This window comes from Danio rerio, chromosome 1 (genome assembly GCF_049306965.1).
Source record: "Danio rerio strain Tuebingen ecotype United States chromosome 1, GRCz12tu, whole genome shotgun sequence".
NCBI lineage: Eukaryota > Metazoa > Chordata > Actinopteri > Cypriniformes > Danionidae > Danio > Danio rerio.
The window spans coordinates 29,516,685-29,541,170 of record NC_133176.1 but is presented as its reverse complement, the minus strand read 5'-3'; the positions used below and the strand labels follow the sequence as shown (position 1 = coordinate 29,541,170).

At 36.8% G+C, this 24,486-nt stretch overlaps 1 protein-coding gene across 4 annotated transcripts in view; it reads right to left on the bottom strand.

The window, feature by feature from the left end:
- Positions 1-646: 646 nt before the first annotated feature.
- pspc1 (paraspeckle component 1) overlaps positions 647-24,486 on the bottom strand; it is a 57,898-nt gene continuing 34,058 nt past the window's right edge. The window contains 4 exon segments of one of the 4 annotated variants that reach the window (NM_001045258.1): positions 647-1,281; positions 2,534-2,661; positions 3,908-3,965; positions 19,443-19,548. In NM_001045258.1, coding sequence (NP_001038723.1) covers positions 1,069-1,281; positions 2,534-2,661; positions 3,908-3,965; positions 19,443-19,548 — 505 coding nt within the window. In that variant the 3' untranslated portion in view covers positions 647-1,068. 4 annotated transcript variants of the gene reach the window in all.

Below are 24,486 nucleotides of genomic sequence, written 5' to 3'. Positions count from 1 at the left end.
TGACCGGCCCACATTTAAAAATTGGTCCGGCCCTTCTGGCATTTGCCAGAATTGCCAGATGGCCAGTCCGCCCCTGGGCAGAGCTGATCAGTACAAAAAAGTCAAACCCAAGCTTCTGATTTTAGGGGTATCTTTGGGGGTAATATAGAAGCAAATAATACAGTGAAATAGCAATCTGACAAAATAGTATTTATACTCTTTACCATTTACTATGACATAATAGTACATTTGGTGCATCAAAAGCATGTATATAATGATATCAGCTTAAAAGCTAATCCAGCAAAAATCTGTTTGAAATTTCACTAAAATGTAGTATTTAAACTTCATAATTAAATATGAAATAAAGAGATTAACTGCAAAAAGGTCCCAACTTTGGAGAAAAAGAACCACCCCTTTCACCAGGCTGGCTATAGACCTGATATGCCTCTATATATATATATATATATATATATATATATATATATATATATATATATATATATATATATATATATATATAATGCTTATATATAATGCTTATATATAATAAGCACATTAAACACTTTGTACTTGCCTTTTACCAGTCATCTGCAACAAGAATGACATTACTCAAAAGTAACAGGAGGGAATTCTTATTTAAATCAAACTTAATTACTACTGCAAGTAATTATGTGTCACTAATATTCACACTTTTATTCAAAGGACTGATTAAAAAATCCAACTCTGAACATACAGATGAAAATGATAATAATAGAATAAAAATGAAAACATGCAATTTCCAAAAAAACACTCATTCACAGGAAAACATTGCTTAGTTTCAGATATTTAAATAAAAGACATGAATACAGTAATAGTAAGCAATCTACAATTAGCTACAATATTTTGCAAAGTACAAGCTAATTCAATGGCTTTTAATCATTTGTAACAGTGCTTCACATTAACACAAGGTCTGGCTCATTCAATTTATGTCTATATTATACATAAATGTACTTGTCAAAATGACTGAAAGGTAATATATGATTATATATAAGTAATCATGAGTCAGAATAATCCAATCTGAGCACAATTACTATAGATTTATTTATTTTTTTAATATCTACGTCGTTTGTTGTTAGGCCCATCAAAGCTGCCCCCAACTGGACTTCCTCTCCCAAAGCCACTTTGGCCAAGCACACCAGGAACAGAACCTGCCCCAACCAGCATGGGTGAGTGTTGCTGTGGCTGAGGGGAGTCAACACCAGTCTGCCCACCAACAGGAGAACCCATTTGAAGGGGTCCTCCTTCAGAAAATCGCTCATTAGGCTGTAATCAAGTGTAAACATAAATTGGTATATTGTGGCAAGCATTTGGAATATGTTGTAATTTTAAATCGACCATGAAGTAGTTCAGTTGTTGTAAAACAATAAGTCCAAAATATTAACAAATATGTTTTGTTTTTTCCCCAGAAGGTTCAACACATAAGTAAGACAAGAAGTGAAGATCAGGAACACCCAGAAGAAGAAAAAGAAGAAAAAAAACATAATTAGCACATGTATATAAAGAAAAGCAAATCCTGTATTATCTACACAAGAACAATAACATCAAAAAATCTAATCAAAATCCCAGAGGAATATACCTTAATTAAAAACAAAACAACTGCAATATAAAATGCACACTGAAAAATCTATTAAAGAATACAGCTTGGAAAATGAAACTCTTGCTTTAATTTTGTAATCTGCTGCTTTTGCTTTTTTTTCCTTTCTAGAAATGTTTCGTTAGCATTGCATGTCCTATTGTCATATATTAGGCATTAGGTCATTTTTTTGGAATAAGTACATGAGCACAATATATCCATGTGAACTCTCTCCAAAATGCAAACTTTCTAAAAATTTGCTTTTTTACGTGATATACCAAGAAATTATGTGTGTGTGTGTGTGTGTGTATATACACACACACACACACACACACAGTTGAAGTCAGAATTATTAGAATAATAAAATTAATTTTTTTTCTTTTCTAAATATTTCCCAAATGATGTATGACAGCAAGTTTTCAGGAGAAAGTCTTAATTGTTTATTTCGGATAGAATAAAAGCAGTTTTTAATTTTTTAAGAACCATTTTAAGGTCAAAATTATTTGCCCCTTTTAAGGTAATTTTTTTCGATAGTCTACAGAACAAACCATCCTTTTACATTAACTTGCCTAATTACCTTAACCTTCCTAGCCTAACCTAGTAATTAACTTCACCTAATTAACCTAGTTAAGCCTTAAATGTCACTTTAAGCTGTATAGAAACACCTTGAAAAATATCTAGTAAAATATTATTTACTATCATCATGGCAAAGACAAAATTAATCAGTTATTAGAAATGAGTTATTAAAACTATTATGTTTAGAAATGTGTTGATAAAGTCTCTCCGTTAAACAGAAATAGGGGGAAAAAAAACAGTGCGGCTAATAATTCTGACTTCAATTGTATATGTATATATGTATTTATGCATGTATGTATGTATGTATGTATATATATATGTGTGTGTGTGTGTATATCAAACTGTGTAATTATTTGAATACATTACCATCACTCCATTATCTGGAATCATTTTCGATGATCCATCCGGCCCCATGGCTCCAACTCTGCCTCCCATGCCCATCATTTGTGTGGGGCCTTGGTTACCACTAATTGCTGTCACAGGGTTAAATGAATCTACAAAAGACAACATAGATGGCATTCACACAGTAACTGAGAAATGTGTTGAAACTATATCGAATTTACTACATACATGAGCCAATGATGTGTGAAACAAACAAAACAACAAAGACACACATTTTGGTGGCTTATGAGGACTCTCTTTTGGCATAATGTATTTTAAACTGTAAATACAACACTACTCCTAAACCCAGCCCTCACATGAAACCTGGCTAATTATGATTTTTAAGTGTTTGGCACAAGACATGCAAACATAAACCACCTAAACATTTTAATTCCTAGGTCATACCCATGTCATGATAAAAATTTGTGTTCCTGTAACCCACCGAAACAGAGAGGACAGTGGACAACAGAGGACAGTGATGACTAAAACAATTATATACAAAACAGAACAAATTCATTCAACAATCATAGAAATCTATAGTGAACATGCAGCAAGCAAAATTTCTTTTAAAACAGCACATAATGTAGTGTAATGTAGATGCCCTTTCACACCAAACACAATGCAGTGAAGTGAAGAACATGTGAGGCTGAAGTAAAAAAACAAAAAAACAACAACTAAATGAATACGAAAGAAAATAAAAAGATACAATGCAAGAATATATGAACTGAACTACAGATTATAACTGTTTAATACAAGTGTTTTTCAAAAGCAAAAAAAAAATAAAAATAGCATTGTGTTTATTATATATAGATAGTTGACAATATCAATTCTCTGTATTCCTCTTTGCACAATTTCTTTTGGGTAATGTTTAACGTTCATTAAGAGAGGAATGAATCAGCAACTATCTGGAGTGTAAAATTCATTTACATTGAATGATTATGACAGTCCTTGTTATTCACCACAGCATGGAAGAAATTATTTCCATCATTAATTTAATTCTAATTTTATTTTCAATAAGCAAACAGATATATATATATATATATATATATATATATATATATATATATAAAAAGTTAAGTAATATTGTAAACTTATTCGGGTAAATTATAATTGTCCACATAATAGTCCAAAGAACAAGAGGACGCATTTTCGAGAATTGTTTTCAGAATCCTTCAGAAATACATCACAATCTGTGTATTTAATTGTAATGATGATGAAAATATTAAAGAAAATGTGTAAAACAGCATCGACTCCACTTAAATGCATATGCAAGTGATGTACTGGCCCAAACAAATGAAATAATAAAAATAAATAAATAAATAAATAACATTATTAAAACCATTTTTATTACAGTCATACCTCCTATATTAATGGCTCCACGTGTTCCCATTTCATTCATTCTCATATCCTGTTCTCTCTGAAAGTGAAGGAGATGTTTTTGTATTGATCAACACAGAATTTGGGAAAACAACTCTGTAAAGAAAAATTTAGATTCGCTTTCAACCAATGTAATAATGCAGAGTTCATAAAAAGCAATTGCTGTTACAGCGTAAATTCACATTCTTTCGATCATATAAAAGTACCGAAAATAAAAAAGATTAAATAAAGTGTATATAGGGAAATCTTAAATATAAATGTGATTTATGGAATATGTATATTATTGCCAATAACCAAAACAAACCAAAACAAATAAAATGCATTTATAACCAGTCTGTCAATATTCAAGTACCAAAGTTTCTAAAGAGCTTTTTAATTGAATTAATCTTGATTAATATTTTAATTTGATTAATCAATCACTACATTACTTGATTAATTTGATTAAAAAAAAAAATTATCCACATATAATGGTCTCCATGTGTGTGCACGTAAAAAAAAAATTCAAGTTTATTATACAAATAGCAAAACACTACTGTCTCTTCTCTCTTCTTTCTTTCAAAATACACAACCATAGCTAGTCTAAACTCCCACTGTCAGTTTATCATTTGTAAACATTCCCAAACATTTAACCACAAGACAAGAAGGCCATTCAATTCAGCAATCATGGATTGATTTCTGTGTGCTCACATTCAAAGCACAACCACCTCCAAAAGATCTCATGAACATTATCAACCCTCTATCACTGGATATTTCAATAATATTGACAACATCATTCTCTTGAATAGAGTTAATAATAGTGTAAAACATAAAAAAATCTTAAACTGTTTTCTTAAGTAACGTAACTAAATATAATTGAATATACATAAAGCTAAAAACTTTTAATCAAGTAATTTAATTGTGCATCTGTTTCTCAAAGATTAAATATTGTTACTCAGACCGTTGTCCTAGAAGTTTTTTTTCTGATTTACAGTTTAAAATGTCTGATGTAGTCATTTTCTGTTCCTGTGTTTGTTGTGTTATGTGACATCCCAGTTTATTATTCCATGTGTTTCTGTTGTGATCATGTGCTTCTTTGTTCTGTTTTCCCACCACTAGTCAGTTTCTTGAGTTTCACATGTGTTCCTTCCCTTTGTGTTATCAGAGTTAATCATATCCATGTATTTGTACCCCTGAGTTTGCTTAGTTCCTTTGTCTGGTATTGAACTATCCTCACCCTTAATGCTTTCTGCGTGTGTTTGTTTCAGTGTCTCTTGTGTGTTATGAATAAATATGCATTTTTGATAACTCCTCCGATCCTGTGCATTTGTGAAGAGAGCTAAACCATGACAGATGTAGAAACGCACTTAAATTAAAAGAGTTGATTTAATCATGAAAATTCTAAATAAACTAATCTGTGAACCCGAGACCAAAAATTACTTTTTTTTTTTTGTCATTGTACAAAAAAATCCTTCAATATCAGACTTTTTAATTTTATGAAATGTAATTTCTAATAAAAAGTCAAATAAATTAATGAAACAATCTGACTTATAAAAAAAAACATATATTTTTTAAACAATATCCAAATAAGTAATATTATTGGTAAAACAGGAGTCAGCAGTTAATTAATAGTTTGTTATACAACCCCAAATCAGGAAAAGTTGGGACAGTGCAAATAAATGGAAAATGTAAATAAAAAAATGAAAGTTTACTTACAAATTTACTTTAACATGCATTTCATTGCAGACAACATGAACACAAAATATTTTGTTTTGTCTGGTCAACTTCACTTTATTTGTAAATATACATCCTTTTCTGTCATTCAGACCTGCCACAAATTGCAAAAAAGTTGGGACAAAAGCAATTAAGGGCTAGTAATCAGGTTAATTGGTTAAATAGTCTGGGGGACCATATAAGACTGTACCTGTCTATGGCTAACAACACCAGCTATACAGATGATGTGCTCTGCAAGTTTTACAACACCAGCTTGCACACCGCCTGAAGAGCACTGTCATCCGAAGATGGTCCTCAAGGCAATTTCGCCACCTATGTGGAGTGGACACTAGTAAGAAATGGATCAACGTTGATCGTCCATGCGAAGGGAAAACCTTGACAGTGCCACTCTAGACTCAAAGACCAACTCAACATCACCTGTCAGCAGAGACCGCTTACCAGAGCCCATCACAGACAGAGAGCCACCTGCGGTGTACAAGCCATCGCAACTATAAGCAACAGAGTGAAGAACCACCACCGAGGAGAAGCTCAACAGATCATCTGACCAGGTGTGTGAGCTGGCAACATTTCCTAAAGTGGGAGTCCAAACAGACATCGAGGGACTGAGCGAGAGTCCTGCCTACCTCCTTACACCTGAGAGTGACCTAATCCTGGACCCCTAGATGCAGTCATCGCCCTGTCTACGCCTCTGGCCTCCACTCCTCTGGCTGCTATTCTTTTTCTCTCTGTCCTGCTGGCTGTGTTGAGCTCCTTTCTCCCTTCAGCTACACCTTGGTTCTCTGTCACTTCACCGCTGACTTCCGGACTCACGTCAGCATCCCTGGAGTCAGTGACTACTCTTCCTCTATAATTCCTCCATCCCTTGACTCCAGTCTAGGCCATCCTCCTGGCTGTGTCCTGGGTCTTATGGCTCCAGCTCCCTTCCTTGCTTCTCCTTCCTGCGTCTCCTCCCTGCCCGCATCCTCCATGTAGTCAAGCCTTCAAAAGTGGAAGGGGTTAATGTCACTGTGTGATGCATCTGTATTGTGTCATGTGCTGTTTTCCATGTGCTTGTGTTTGTCATGTGACATCTTTGTTCTGTTTCCCCGCTGTGTGTTCATGTTCATTAGTTCCACCAGATGTCTCACCCCTGTTTGTAATTGGTCAGTCAGTAAAGAATAGATGAATAGATGAAAGACCAATAGTTAAATCCATTTACACCCCCGAAATCCTCACAAAAGGTCCCCGACACCAGGGAAAACACTGTTTCTGTACCCGCGTTTTTATTTTTTGACAAAATGTGACAAAGTTTGCACCCCATGTATCCTCCAATCTGTGTCTCCACACAAATGACAAAGGACTTTTTAAAACATGTATAAAAGAGCTCTATGATTATTGCAGGCTTCTTGTAATTGCCCTATGAATTAGCTAATGCCCCCTCTGTCTTCCAGGACTTAAGATGCTGTAGCAGTTCCCGTACAAACTGTCAATGTCTATATTGAAGGTATTTGAATTTTCTTCTTAATCTACTCGCTTAAAATTACCACCATGTTGTGGAGGACTTCACCCGGCTCTGTGATCGATGAACAAAGTAAAGATGGACAAGGAAAAAATCCCCTGGCCCCAACCTACCACAGTAGAAAAGCTCCAGAGATTTCTAGGGTTTGGGAATTTTTATCAACTGTTTTTAGAACACTATAGAACCATTCCCAGTAATCTTACCAGTCTCCTCAGAGGAAAATCAAAATCCCTTACCTGGAACTAAGCCACTTCAACAGTCTTCCAAAGTCTGTTGAACGCCTTCACACAAGCCATCAGCGTATCTATAATCAGTCTCCCAGTGGCTAATGAAACCCTGTTTCTGCTCAAAGATCACTACTGAAAGCCAGGAATGCCACACGGCATGAGAAGGTTCGTGCAGGGGTGCTGCAATGTTCAATCATGTATGTCGATACTTTGGATTACCTAAAAATATAATTTCAAATAGAGGTCATTGGTTTATCTATTGTGCCTAGATGTAACCTCAGGATAACATCCTTAAATAAACAGACGGAGTGAAAGAAAGAAAGATGCAGTAAATGTGGCAATTCCTCCGAACCTTCTGCCACAGCCACCAGAACTATGGTATGCTCAGAACTCTCTTTGCCAACCCGCCACTGGACTCACACCCTACCAAAGCATACTCTGTTACCAGCCGCCACTATTTTCCTGGTTCAAAAACCATCTGACGTCCCTGTAGTTGACTATTTGTTCCGGGAGAGTAAGGGGGTGTGGGACAATCATCTTCAATGGGCCATAATAAGACACAAAACTTCAGCAGCTCTTCTTTGTTCTCGAACCCTGGAGTTTACAGTTTGCCAAAACATTCGGCTGCCCATAAACGATATGCGTCCAGCCAGTGTCTTTGTGTCTCACCTAGTTGTGATGTCTTCTGGTTCCTTGTCTGGTCATCTTCCTGTTCACTGTGTACTGTGTCATGTACCCAAATCAAATCAAATCACTTTTATTGTCACATCATCAACAGCACGTGTGCTATGATGAGTGAAAAGCTTAGAATCCAGCTCCAGACAGTACCAAATACAGAAATACAGTGCAAAATACAGGCAGTGCAAATAAAATGAGAGTGCAAAATACAGACAGTGCAAAATACAACAGCATAATCCCCAAAAAAACTGACAGCATTATGTACAATGAATAGGTGTCCACATAGTTGTAGGCAGTATTGTTTCAAGTATCGATTGGTTAAGGTGCAGTGCATGCATATTGATGGTGTGCAGTGAGGGGTATAGAAGAGTCTGTATGGGGTGTGTTAAATGTTCATCAGCCTGATAGTCTGAGGGAAGAAGCTTTCCTTCAGCCGGCTAGTGCGTGACCGAATGCTGCGGAATCGTCTGCCTAAGGGTAGCAGAGAGAAAAGTCTATGGCTTGGGTGGCTGGAGTCGCTGATAATTCTCTTGGCTTTTCTTATGCACTGCCTGGTGTAAAGGTCCTGGAGGGAGGGAAGCTCACCTCCTACCAATCCTGTGTAGGGCTTTGCGATTGCTGCTGGTGATATTTTCCATACCAGGTGGTGATACAGCCAGACAGGATGCTCTCCAAAGTGCAGGTGTAGAACGAGCGGAGTATGTGGGGGCTCATTCCAAACCTCCTGAGACGCCTGAGGAAGAAGAAGCGTTGTTGTGCCTTCCTCAGCACTGTGTCTGTGCGAGTAGTCCATGTCAAATCCTCAGCAATGTGGACTCCAAGAAACTTAAAAGTGCTGACTCTCTCCACTGGTGTCCCGTTGATGGTGATGGGGGTGTGTTCTCTCCTCTCTCTCCTGAAATCCACCACCAGCTCCTTGGTTTTGCTGATGTGGAGTGAGAGGTGGTTTTCCTCACACCACTGTGTCAGAGTGTCCTCTCTTTAGGCCATCTCATCATTATCTGTGATTAGGCCCACCACCGTTGTGTCATCAGGAAATTTAATAATGACGTTGGAGCTGTGTTTGGCTGTACAGTCATGTGTGTACAGGGAGTACAGGAGTGGGCTGAGAACACAGCCCTGTGGAGCACTAGAGTTGAGGATCAGTGTGGATGATGTAATGTGGTTCATTCTGACCACCTGGCGTCTGCCTGACAGGAAGACTAGGATCCAGTTGCACATAGAGTAGACCCAGATCCTGGAGCTTCACCACCAGCTTGGTAGGCACTATGGTATTGAATGCTGAGCTGTAGTCTACAAACAGCATTCTCACATTTTTGTTTTTGTTTTCCAGGCGAGACAGAGCAGTGTGCAAGGTGAAAGTAATTGCATAATCAGTGGAGCGGTTATTCTTGTATGCAAATTGCAGAGGCTCAGTGTGAGCGGGCAGTACAGAGCAGATGTGCTTTTCTCAAAGCACTTGCTGAAGATGGGTGTCAAAGCAACTGGAGGCCATAATTAAAGCATGTGGTTTTAGCTGATTTCGGTATGGGCACAATAGTAGCTGTCTTAAAGCATGTGGGAGCTACAGACCGAGAGGTTAAAGATGTCCGTGAAAACTCCCGCTAGATGATGTGCGCATGCTTTAAGTACACGTCCAGGGATGCCATCTGGGCCCGTAGCTTTCCGGATGTTCACACGATGGGAAAGATCTCGTTACGTCTGCTACAGAAACAGACAGTGTGCTGGCGGTTTCGACCACAGGAGCGTGCTGTTCTGGGCTTTAAAGCAGGCGTAGAATGAGTTGAGCTCCTCCGTGAGAGATGCAGCAATGTTTACAGTGGCGGGTTTGTTACTTTTAAAGTCCGTGATGTAATTATGTCCCTGCCAGATGCTCCTTCCATTATTGGTGTTAAATTTACCCTCTACCTTGTCTCTGTATTGACGTTTTGCTGCTTTGATGGTTTTTCTGAGGTTGTAATTTGCTTGTTTTTGTTCTTCAGCTTTTCTGGATTTATAGGCGGGTGCTCGCACTGATAGGGGTGTTCGAACTCCGCCATTGATCCATGGTTTTTTGTTGGAGTAGATGAGGACAGTTTTTGTTGGGACCACGTCTTCTATGCAGTTCTATACAATTCACATCTGGACTATCTGCTTTAAAATTACCAACCTGCTATTTGTATCTGCCGTCTTGTAAATAAACTGTGTTTATATCACTTACCTGCATCCCGTCCTTTCTGTGACAATAATGTGCATCTTTTGTAAAGCTGCTCTGGAACAATAATTATATTGTGAAAAGTACTAAACAAATAGACCTGAACAGAAATCATGACCTTATCGTGACAGTTAACCAAACTGTCAACTCTAGCAGAGAAATGCTAATATTAGGCTCTCTGAAAACAGTTTGAGAAGAACTTGCTTATAACATAAATTTACATGTCAATAAATTCAAATGTTTAGGATCATTAGTGGCATGAAAAAGAAAAAAAAATGTAGATTTATCAATATGTTTTGAGCTTGTTTATATTCTATGCAGTATGTTTATATTCTACTGCACTTTTAATGCTGCCACTTCATTGGTGTTTTACTGTAATAATCTGAATATTCTGTAAATTAACTAAACTAAGTATGTTAGTGTGAGAAATCCAGAAAATAACAGTGTTTATTGCAAACCCTTAAGAACGCTACTTTATTGAACATGTTTGATTTAAAAAAGCATCAAAAAGTAAATCTATACAATAACCATTTCATAGCAAAAGTTTCATTGAACGTGTTTGATCATAATCTAAGAAAAATCTGTAAAATAACAGTTTTAAACTGTAAAAAAATAATAAAAATAATTTTTTACAGTGTTGTCACTTGCTTTTTTTAATATTTAATTTTTTTCCTTTTTCAAAAAAGTTCATAAAAAACAGCAAGAAAAACAAACAAACAAAGAGACATTTTTAAAGGAACATGGAAACAAAAAAGACATACAAGTGTCAAAGGTCATCGAATACAATCAATTCGTATTTATCGTTCATAAAATGTTGCTATATAATATTATGCTAAGGGTTACGTGTCAAAGATCAACAGGTGTCATGCACCTCTTTAACAATATCATACCATTTGCTTACAGATGGAGCATCTTCCTTTAGCCATTTTTTGTAATTTCCTTTGTGCTAGTTGTTAGTAGTGTGTTATATTTAATCCTGAAATATCAGTAATATCCTGAATTTAATCCAAATTTTTCAAGAGAATACATCACCTTGGGTAAACTAAATTCTGGGTATGTAAGAAACAGTAAGACATCATCAGCGTATAAACAAATTTTATGATCTATTTCTTTAATTTTCACTTCCCTTATTTCTATATCATCTCTTATTAGTTGTACCAATGGTTTAATAAATAACGCAAATAAGGAAGGACTTAATGGGCACCCTTGTCAACATTCTCTTTCTAATATAATATGTTCCGAAATATCTCAGTTAATATAATTTCTAGCTGTAGGAGTTAAATATAAAGATTTTTAAAAAAATTTAGTTTCATTCTCAAATCCAAATCGCTGCAGAACTAAACATAAAAGATCCCAAATCACAGAATCGAATGCTTTTTCTGCATATCTAATTAGGAGAGTGTTAATCTTGTTATGAGATATATAATTTATTACATGAAGCGCTCGCCATATATTTTCATGTTTGTCTTTGTATTACAAAACCTGTTTGATCAGTATCTATTAGGTCTGGAAGCATGTCCTCTAATCGTTTAGCTAATAGGCTAATATAGATGCATAGAGTCTATAGTCAATATTTAGGACTGAAATAGGTCTATATGAATAATACTCTAGTGGATCTTTTCCTTCTTTTGGAATCACAGATATGATAGCTTTTCTCCTGGGGTCGCCCTCATGTGAGGTATGATTGAAGTATTCAAAAAGCATTAACATCAATTGTTCTTTAAATATTTTATACCATTCTGTAGAGAAGACATCTATGCCTGGTACTTTAGATGTTTTAAGTTTTGATATAGCGTTAATTATTACTTCTTTAGTTATATTTTGAGCTAGGGTTTTATTTTGTATTGATCCAATTGATAGTAAATCTAACGTGTGTAAAAATGCTTGCATGTTTACAAGTTCAATATTATCTTTTGAGGTATGTAACTCCTTATAGTATTTTTCCTCCAATTTATGACATATCTTTCTAGTTTTGGGATCTTTCATTTTAAATATATGCCTCTCTGCCTGTTGTTTCCTTATCCTCCATGCCAGGAGCTTTTTTGCTTTTGGACCACTTTCATAAAGATTTTGTTTTAAAAATGTAATGTTTAATTATACTTGCTCATTGAATATTTTATTGAGTTTTAATGTTTTGAAAAATATCTGGATCTTTTTTTACTACCATATTTTTGGGTTTATTGTCCAGGTACACTGTTAAATTTACTCCTGCATGGTCTGAGATGTCCCTTGTCTTTTATTTAAACAGTCTTTTATTTTATGTTAATCTGACCCAAACACAAAAATAATCAATTCTAGAATGAAACATGTGGGCAAAAGAGAAGTATATTATTTTTTAAAAGGGTATATGTCTCTCCTTACATGCAATGCCAGACATCACCCATTCAAAGTGAAAGGGAAGCGTTGAAGCTGATAATAATAGTAATCATAAATATTTTTTCAGAGAAGTGCTTTGTCTTTTTCAGGTGGTCTATATATATATATATATATATATATATATATATATATATATATATATATATATATATATATATATATATATATATATACATATATATATATATCAACTAAGTTAACTTCGTTTTGGTCAATAGTGATGGAAAGTTCGGATCATTTTACTGACTCGGATCTTTGAGTCTCGTTTATCAAGATGAATGAATCTTTTTGAGTCATTTCGATCATTTAGGTTCAATTTGCCAAAATATTATTAAAATGTTACGAATTGCTTTCAAACACATCTACAACTAACCCAAAAGGTTGACTGCATGACAAATATGTCATAACTAGAATACTATAAGAAGGAGAAAATAATAATTCAATGTTTACCTGCTCTTTTGTCTATGAAGGCATGTTGTCTCTTTGCTCAGCTCACCTCTTCATGTCTTTAAATGTCAGGGGTTCATTCACGTTACACTGACAGTCACATATAATCTTAATCAATGCACAGTCTGAGCCGATCGGAGCCATGATCGTTCGTTGTTTATGTGACAGAATGACTCAAACTCGAGAAGTCGAGAGATGAGCGGTTCAATTCTTTTTCCGGCTCTAAACGCGTATGATTGGCCCGTGAGGAACAAGTGACTCAGACCCGATAGAGGACTCGAGAGGTGAGCGGATCAATTCTTTTTCCGGCTCTAAACGCGTATGATTGGCCCATGATGAACGAGTGACTCAGACCCAATAGAGGACTTGAGAGGTGAGCGGTTCAATTCTTTTTCCGGCTCTAAACGCGTATGACTGGCCCATGATGAACGAGTGACTCAGACCCGATAGAGGACTCGAGAACTGAGCGGATCAATTCTTTTTCCGGCTCTAAATGCGTATGATTGGCCCGTGATGAACGAGTAGTGACTCAGACCCGATCGAGGACTTGAGAGGTGAGCGGATCAATTCTTTTTCCGGCTCTAAACGCATATGATTGGCTTCTGCCAATGTGATGAAGACTTGAAATTAATGATACTGTGCATGATACTGTACATGTGTGCACGGCGGATGAACTCCCTGAGAGGACTCGTAGTTCCTGAGTCATATTGAAGATTCGTTCAAAATGAACGAATCGTTCATGAACGACCCATCACTATTGGTCAATAGGTCTTTTAATTAGGTTATCGTCCTTATTTATCAGTAATTTCAGAAATTAATTGGAAGTACATAACCGGTAGCTAGCTCTCTGCAACTCTGCACTGAAGCTAAGCAGGGCTGCGCCCGGTCAGTACCTGGATGGGAGACCACATAGGAAAGCTAGGTTGCTGCCAGAAGTGGTGTTAGTGAGGCCATCAGGTGGCGCCCAACCTGCGGTATGTGTGGGTCCTTATGCCCCAGTATAATGATAAACCGAGGTTCTGACTCTCAGTGGTTGTTAAAAATCCCAGGATGCCCTTCAAAAAGAGTAGGGGTTTAACCCTGGCATATTGGCCAATTCTGCCCACTGGCCTCTGTACAACATGGACTCCTAACCCTTCCCATATCATAATTGGCTTTATCATTCTGTCTCCTCTCTACCAATGAGCTGGTGTGTAGTGTGCGGTCTGGCGCAAAATGGCTGACGCTGCATCATCCAGGTGGATGCTGCGCACTGGTGGTAGATGAGGAGATTGCCCCCTATGTGTAAAGCGCTTTGAATGCTCAGAAAAGATCTATTTAAAATGTAAGGAATTTTTATTATTATTTAAGATTAATGTCATTACTCCCCATTTACGACCATTAATATATGAGGAAAACAAAACCTTAAATCCCATTTTTTTTTTAAATTTCTTATGTTCTGTATCAGAAAGATGCATCTCTTGCCAGATTATTTGTTGCTTTTCTCTTTTCATTTTAGCCACAAGTTTACTTATTTTTATCGGATTTAGTAACCCATTAATTTTCAAAGTAATTACTCTATGTTCCTGTTTTTGCATATACTATAATCTGATGTTATTGCGAAGATCACGGTGACCGGAACATGAAAAACACAAACATGAATATCTTGAACCACATAAAAAAAACATAACGAAAAAGGTCTCCAAACCTTGAAGTCTTAAATAACTTCTTAATGAGAGGGAAAGCCTTCCTTCTCTAAAGGGCCCCTCCTTGCTATGCCTATTGCACAAAAATGTTAATGAATATATTCAGCGTCCATAGCTGGCAATATTATATTCTTGTATTTCTACTAATTATAGCAAGGGATTTAAGTGTATAAATTAGAATCCTTTTATGTCCTCCTACTAGTATGTTACTCAATGACTTGAGTCTTGGTGTGCTTTAATCGTTCATCTTGTGTCATTGGTCAGTTCGATTAATTACCATTCTTTCTTTAAACGATTTAGATGTCCATCATCGTTGAATTAAGTCAAGAAGTTTTACCAGTCTCTCTTCTTTGTTAGAGTTCTTTGTTAGGATCTGTCAAGTTTTACCCTTCTTTCAAATGGAGCTAGTGTTGTCCCTTTAAATTTCAGTTTTTCCCGGATCTTTGCTTGATGTTTTTCCTTTTCTTCAATGTCACTCCAACTTTTTGCCAAGGTCCTTGTTTCACTTTTTTAGAGATTACTATAACAGTTTCTTCTTCGCTGTTTATCAGTCTTTTTCTTTCATTTCATTTATCAGTACTTTTTCTGTCTTGATGCCTCCGTTATTCAATTGTACATGACCGGCCTGTTTTCCAGAAAGATTTTAAGTTTCGCCGGCGGTGGTGTTTGCAACTTAATCCCCTTTTCTTTCAGAATTTTATATATCTGAGCAAACGTCCATCTTTCTTGTTGGATCTAAGGTGGGTAGTCTTGGTCAAAGAAAATCCTTTTTTCGTTGCAGTGTATTACTTTCTTCCTCTATGCACAGCGGAGGACTGGGTCCTTTGTTTTGTATTTTAGGAAGAATACCACCACTCATCTAGGGTTTGCATCAGTGGGTGGCTTTGGTCCGAGTGCCCTTTGACACCGTTAGATTTTAAGGTCCAATTCGTCGAGTGACAGCTCTGTTTTGATGATCGTTTTCACCAACAGTGTTTCCTTTAGGATTTTATTCAGCTGTGGCAGCAGGCCTTTTTTTACACGATTATCAGCTACCTGTGGCAATATTTCAATGACACATGTTTTGAGCACAGTATTAAAAGTCGAGATCGCATTTATGTAGTAGCCTACGAGCATGCGAATCTCTTTGCCTGCGAGCCAATTTCCTCTGCTCGAGCACAAAACTTTTTGCACACCCCCTCAAATATACGCTGCTCAAGCGCAGATCTTTTTGTGCGCTCTCAAATAAATGCTGCTGAATTGTGATTTAGTGCGTTTATGTGCGTTAATGTCTCCAACATTTATTAGATTTGCTAGGAATATTTATGAAAGTCTCCAATAGACCTACGGAGTGGCATTAATGCGTCCTGAAGTAAAGTGAAACGGCTATATGTTGTGTTTGCTGGCCTCACACATCACGCACCTGTCAGTCAGTCAGAACGCTACCTTAAAGGGTTAAACAAATAACACAAAGCACTACTACAGTTATAGAAAAGTTTGCACTTTTATAATTCACTTACCGTTTAATGCGTTTTGGTGCAATTATCACCCGCTATTAAAAAAAAACAAAAAAAACTGAATGTTGGAAAGAAAAGCTGTAATGTAGCCGTGGTGGGATCAATTTTGACGTTAGGCCCCTCAATGGAAGAATGAATGTAGCGGAATCCATGACCAAGTCTTGGATACTATTCCATTCACTCCCTTCAGGGATTTAAAAAATCTGAATAATATTTCTAGGCAAACGTGTTTCTAGATCTAACAGTCTCTTTTCTAAATCTTCTTGAATTTGGATGATTTGATTGAGCATTGCTTTCACCTCAGCAACGTTTTCCTCCTTAAGGCTGATTTATACTTCTGCGTCAAACACCGGCGTATGCTACGGCGCTGACTCATAGCCCTTCGCCGTGGCCATCGCCGTCACTGACGTGCACCTCTCAAAAAATTTAACTACACGTCGCAACGACGCGTAGCATAAGCTCTGTGATTGGTCGGCTCGGTAGCGCTGACGAGTCTGGGCGGGACCGATAGCCGTGCGAATTGCGCAACGCCGCGCGAGCGATTGTTTACAAGTGTGGAGTCCCGTGAAGGAGCTCCGGATGGAAAGTTTTGTTTTGTGTTTACCTCATAGTTAAAGTTGTTGCTCGTCCACCGGTTCCTGCCTCAAAATGAGCGAGTTTGAGCCACTTTTACATCCCGGAAGTGTTCAGGAAAAGCAAAAAAGTAGCGAAGAAACTCGACACAGAGGAACATTTACACCTCACTGCCAACTAGCGTTTAGGAAGTGTTAATGCAGACCGACAGAGACAGCGCGCAGAAGTATAAATGCACAGCCACGCGCGTTGCCTGCGCCGTGGGTTACGCCGGTCACCTGACGCAGAAGTATAAATCAGGCTTTAGGGTTAGGTACCGAAACCTGATGCCATTATGGCACCGGTATGGTAGAACTGGTATGCTCCAGACTGAATCAGTATATGAATTTCAGTCCCTAATTCCGGTGCTACTGGTGCTGCGACAATAATGTAAAGCAGGTCGCACACCAGAAGCTGCTCGGCAACGCACATGTAGCACCATGAAAGGGCACAGTACGGCGCATGCGGTGAGCGACTCCCTTCATCAACACATTCATCTAATTGCTTAAACTTAGCATTCTAAAGTATGGCTATATTTTACAAGCAAGAATTCTGACACACCAACATGCAGCAGATGCTTTACAAAAGTTGCGTGTAACTTTTGAAATGTGAGGGCTCATGGAATGAAAGGTGAGGAATGGACTGTCTTTGACAGCTTGTGACATCATCTGGCACTTTCAGTGAGTATGTTTACATGGACACCAAGACTCAGATTTTAACATGATTAAGACAATACTCTGAACAGAGTCTACCACGTAAACATTGAATTTTGATTATCTTAAATGATTATAGACACACTGCAGAGGAAATATTTATAGGCTGGTGACGCAATGACGATAATAGATCTATGTGCTATAACATGTAACTGAGAATCATGAATGTAACATTCAAAAAGCAACTCATGTAAACACCTGAATCATATTATTGTCTCATTCAGATTAAGAAATATCATTAGATGATGTCCATGTAAAAGTAGTCACAAGCCCTAAACCAAGAAAAAAGGTGTTCCCTGATAACGTAATGTTAATAGCATAATGAAAATCTTGCGTACATGATAACAAACAAATGATCAAAAGAAATATATTAATGAAATCTGAATATATAAAATATGAATTGATGATTATTATAAACTTATTAAAAATATATATTTATATTGTTCAATTACAATGATTAATATATATATATATATGTATATATATATATATGTATATATATATATATATATATATATAAATGTAAATGTAAATATATGTAAATATGTATAATATGTATAATAATGTAAATATATATATATATATATATATGTATATATATGTATATATATATATATATATATATATATATATATATATATATATATATATATATATATATATGTATATATATATATATATATATATATATATTTTTTTTTTTTTTTTTTTTTTGTCAAATAATTGTGGCTAAAAAGTATCAGTTCAGGCACTGTTTTGGCACCGGTACTGTTTTAAAAGTATCGATTTAGCACCGGTATACCCAACCCTAGTTCTCCACCAATTCTCTAACTCGCTGCTTCGCTTCATTGACCTTTTGTGCCGTTGCGTTCAGATCCGTGATAAGGCCATCCAGTTTTTGACTGCTTGTTTAAAGTTACTTAGTTCCATTTTCACATCTTTTGTGAGAGAATCTTGGAAGGTTGTTAAATCGGATTTAATATCCACAAGGGAAGCTTTGATGTCCGTGTGTATTGCTGCAATGCTAGCTGACAGGCTATCAACTATCCTGTCCGTCTCAGATTTTTCTTGTTGATTTCTCGTTTTATTCAGGTTTCATTGGTTGTTTTGTTCTAGCCTTTTTATTTTTGTCCGCCTCCATGTTATTTAAATATGGTTTAGGTCAGAGGTGTCAAACTCAATTCCTGGAGGGCCGAAGCCCTGCACAGTTTAGTTCCAACCCTGCTCCAACACACTTACCTGTAGGTTTCAAACAAGCCTGAAGGAGTTAATTAGTTTGATCAGGTGTGTTTAATTAGGGTTGGAACTAAACTGTGCAGGGCTGTGCAGTTTGACACCTGTGGTTTAGGTTATCATATATGATGTAAAAAGGAGGATTAATACCAGTGTGTATGGAAGCGCTCTTTCTATGCTGCTACACGTGTCGACGCCATACCGGAAACCCTCACTTGCTTTTTTTAATCCAATTAGCATTTCTGCATCATGAAAAGTTTCTAAACTACAATGTGCCGATCTCTAGTTACACTTTGTAAATAAATGAAGCTGCTTGAAGATACTCCTAAGTCTCCTGATATTTTTTCTAGACTTTTTTGCATAGCTAATCCTATAGCCAAAGGGTGTCAACTCTAGCCTGCTCTTACACACTCAATTAGTTTGATCAGATGTGTTTAATTAGGGTTGGAACTAAACTGTGCAGAGCTGCAGCCCTGATCTCAGGAGCTGAGATTGACACTAGTGCTATAGCCTGTCCCTACTAACAAAGAGCAAGAAAAGTGGTCATCGTTCTATATGCTTTTATGAATGTACTGCTTGTCTTGAGGCCACAACATTTGCTAAAATAAATCTTTTATATATCAGAATGAAACCTTTTTTTGTACTCACACTTTCCATGAAACTGGACTTGAATCCATCTGGCTGGCGTCTTATGTCTAGCTGCTCTCTATGACGAATCATATCTTCCTCGCGTCTACGTCTTTCTTCCTCGTGCCTAAACATAAATAACTCAAATTCAATTAAACTGCAAATGCCAAAAATAATCAGCATTAAACGCTTCAAAAGGAAGTATTTTGTATGCTCAGATATAATTAATATGAGTTCATATATGAACTCATGAATTGTTAAATATCAAAAGGAACTTAAAGTATTAAATATAAACTCAGATGAGTCTTTCTGCAGAAATATTACAGACTTTTTTATTTCAGTTTTAAAATGTAAAATGTTAATGTTAAAGAAATAAACTTAAATGGTAGAAAAACAACAGCCTTAGAGAACAGAGCACAAACATGGGATAACATTTAAATTAAATATAAGAAAATAATTAGAAAAACTCAAAAAGAGCTCGACAAGTAGAGCATGACCAAATTTAAAATGCATAGTTCACATAAAATTCTAAATTCTGTCATCATTTACTCACTTTTCAATTGTCACAAACCTGTTTGAGTTTATTTCTTCTGTTAGACACCATTACTACTTTCTACTATGGAGGTCAATGGTTGCTGGTTACATGTTTTTTTTACCTTTATAATTCTTTTTTTTTTTTTAAACATGAACCAGCACAGCAGTGCTTACAGGTTTTGTCTGAAGAAAGAAACACCATTTCGGAGGGACATCTTGATTGACACAGACATATGCTTAAAAAGACTAGTGAGCAATCAAGCTAAACAGATTAAAAAATGTTTTGTGAAGGTTGTAGATTGTATTCTTATCTGTTAATTTTTTTTTTGTTATTTTCTATGGTTTCAATATAGAATACTGGGAACCTGCCGGCATATGGGCTGTATTAGGGGCCGATCACACCAAACGCGCTTTGTGTTGAGAGGTGCCTTTTTTTGAATGATTTACTATCGGCAGTGAGCATTTTGTGCACTGCTTATGCACCCTGCCTATCTCACGTCTTAACTGCCTGCCGCACCTTGCATTTTTGCCCTTGCATGCTGTCCCCTCGCAGCTGATAAAAAGTCAACTCTGAGCGGAAAATGTGCGTTACGTCACTTGCATCTTTTTCATTCTTCAAACAAATGAAAGCACAGGCGGGGTTTTCGTTGAGGCAGTGTGGTGCGCCTTGCATTTTTGGAATGTAAAAGCACGTTCGTGTAATCGGCCCCTTAGTCGGTTTTTTCCCTCTCCTCCATAATCACGGATCGAGCTGTTTCCTAACCAGATGCTGTGATGGTCATGGAGGAGTGGAGAGCGGGAGACTAATTCCTGAAAGACCCCAGTGACAGACGAGTCTCCGCATTGATCCCGTAGTCTAGCCTGAACAGCTGGTGGTAACCTACTCACACCTGCAGTTTCTCTATGACAGACATCCAGCGTTCTCCAGCCTCCGGCACCTAGACTATAGCTCTACACAAGAAGTTCGGCCGCAGAAAAACTCATTGTGCCCAACTAAGCCTGGTTTCTCTCAAGGCTTCTTATTCCTACACTTTGTTCTTCGCTACTGGCTTGCTTGGCTTTTACTGGTGTAATTGTGCATCTCTGGATTTGCTCTTCAGGGTTTGGGTTTTCAGCAGTGACATTTACATTACATTGAACTGAACTAAACTGAACTTGAACTGGAGCAAAGCAGTTTTAATCTACTACATTGGCATTTATGTTAAGCTGCTTTGACATCTTTGATCAACATTGTAAAATCATTATTGAAATATAAATTGCATTTGAATGTGAATTCAGACATTGTTGTGCATTTTACACCAGAATTTGTAATATTTTCAAGTTTTTCTAAGTCAGCTAATAGTTACTAATATTCATTTTTTCAACAATATGCAGTTCATTCATTCATTTTCTTGTCGGCTTAGTCCCTTTATAAATCTAGGGTTTCAGAGCAGAATGAAATGTCAACTTATCCAGCATTTGTTTTATGCAGCGGATGCCCTTCCAGCCACAATCCATCACTGGGAAACATCCACACACACAGACACACACACACACACACAGACACAGACACACACACACACAGACACACAGACACACACACACACACACACACACACACACACACACACACACACACACACACACACACACACACACACACACACACACACACACACACACACACACACACACACACAAACACAAACACACAAACACAAACACAAACACACACAATTTATTAATTTATTTTTAATTTAAATGTTTAATGCAGTGGTCGTCAATTCTGGTCTTTGGGCCCTCTGCTCTGCAAATTTTGTATATCCTTCTACTTAACACACCTGATTCGGATCATCAACTCAGTAACAGAGAGATCCATGAACTGATCTTTGTGTCAGGTATAAGAGGCTTATAAAACGTGAATGGTGGGAATTGAGAACCACTGGCCTAATGTAACGTTCACACATTTTCCTCCACGCAGGGAGAAAATGCAAACCACACACAGAAATGCCAACTGACCCAGCCAAGGCTCGAACCAGCGACCTTCTTGCTGTAAGGCAAGAGCGCTACCTACTGCCCCACCGTGCTGCCCTTAAGATAATATTGAAAAAATTAAACATAAAACATTTAGGACAAATAAAAAGGTTTAGTGTCAAACTGTCTACTTAAGTTTTATTTTTTTACAGTAATTAACAGTTTCAGACACTTTAATTGCGAAACCATGCTGTAAACTGATTTGCGGTTGTATACTGTAAATCTCAAGTACAACTTAGTGGCAGGTAAGATGACAGGTATTAATTTCAATACAATCATGCCAAAGTGTTTTGTCAATCACCTTTTTTTGCATACTCTTAAAAACAGCCACTAGTGATGGATACAATAAAAATAGACTCTAGTGAAATAAATCCCTTTTTTTCTGGCAATAGTATTTAGGTAAGAAGTACAAAAAATATATTCTTTAAAGGATGATGCAAAAATCAACTTTAGGAAGCTATTTAGACAGAACTAAGTGTGAGTAAATTGTGTGCACAGTCATATTGGATTGATTTAAACACAACAAGTCTCTTTTTTTTATATTTCCTGATCTAAATCAGGACTTGCAAAGATCTGTTTTAACTCTGCGTGATCAGCTGCACCTCAAAAATGACTTTCATAAGTTTAAAGGTTTTTAACCTCTATGTTTGTTACAAAGTAAAGACAATAAAATCGCTGTAATTAATCACCACAGCTGCATAGTGTCAATACAATTATAAAAAAAGACTCTTCAATCACACATGTGGACATCAAATCAGGTTTATTTTTGTACATTAACATAACGGATATCCATACAGCAGTGTATATTAACATGTATCCTGTCACATTTGCAATACAAAAAACTGTGGAAAGTTAAATGTGTGTGTGTGTGCATATACTGCATAATTTGTAACGCCATTTTGTGTGACATTGCAGAAAAGCTTAAATTAAAGCCACAACAAATACATGAAATAACCACTGGAAAAATATGTACTGCGGTATTTCTTATTAACAGGAGATCTGCTTCTTTCATGTCTGTCTTGTGCTGTTTATCTAATGTGAGATGCAGCAGGAGACAGAGACACGCAGAGCCATAGATGGAGATTGATGGTTTTGAGATGTATGGCAATTGTGGGTGGAGTGAACCAGTTCATTTGCATAATAGGCAAAGGCAACAAAAACAGCTACAGTGTCCTCAGACGTCAAAATTCACATATTCAGAAAGATATAATATATAATCTGATGTATTTTGAGCTGAAACTTTGCAGACACAATCTTGAGATACCAAAGACTTCTCTTAAATCTTAAAAAGGGGTAAAAAAAAAGCTTGCCCTTTAAATGATTCTTTCTTTTCCCTTTGTTGTTTGATTTACACTAAAGTTACAAACAGCGGGTAACCATGGATATAATATATGTATCAGCTGTTTACAATCATTGAAAACATTATCATCCTTTAATGAGTTTATTCAACACACACAAACACGTTTTGACATAATTTTAGATTTAGGGTGCTTTCACACATAGACTTTTGTTTTGGAACCTGGCGGGTTTCCCCAGTTAGCATGGTTCGTTTGGCATATGTGAATCCAGTAGGGTTGGGCATCTAAGCTATAATGCCGATCCGATACGCATCTCGATACAAAGAATACGATCCGATATATTAGCGATACATTTGTGACATATTGCGATGCAACACGATACGATTCACATCCATATCACGATACAATGCGATAATTCAGCACTAACTAATTAAATCAAGTTTATGAGATTATGTGAAAGAGGATGCTGTGCCATTGAATGAGTTTGATTATTTATTAACCAAGCAAAACCAAGATTTTTTTTTACAAACTGGCTTTTCTCTCAGAGCCAGAGTGTCAGTTTACAGTAGAGGGCCATTTTAGAACATATAGCACATATTATTTAAGTATTTTCAAGATAAACAGAATGTATAAGTGCAATATGTATTAAAATATATATATTTGCACTCTTTCAACATAAAGGTTTAGCATTGCACAACAAGAATTGTGATTTAACTTTTCAACTATGAAAACAAGTTTTACAAAGATATATTTTGCCACTGAATATTCAAAACTTAAGGTTGTGAACTAGCAGTGTTATGCTGCTTTGAAACATCACTGTCACTGTAAACAACAGGCTAATAAAAATATAACAAACCAGCAATCTTCTTGCTGTGAGGTGGTCAAACTACCCACCGTGACACCCATTATTTTTATCATTATTATTATTAATATTATTATTATTATTATAATTAAATAAAAATTAACAGGAGGAGGTGTTTAAAACCTTCGTTCTCCGTGACACTAGGCTGAATATCTTTGCATATGGACAGGGCTGGCGCGTCCATAGAGGCGACCTAGGCGGCCACCTAGGGCGGCAGTATAGAGAGGGCGGCGTCCGCAACACCCAGTTATATCCGCGCATAGGGTGGCAGAATAGAGGTCCGCGACACCCGCGCGTCCTCAGTTATATCCGCACATAGGGCGGAAGAATAGAGGTCCGCGACACCCGCGCGTCCTCA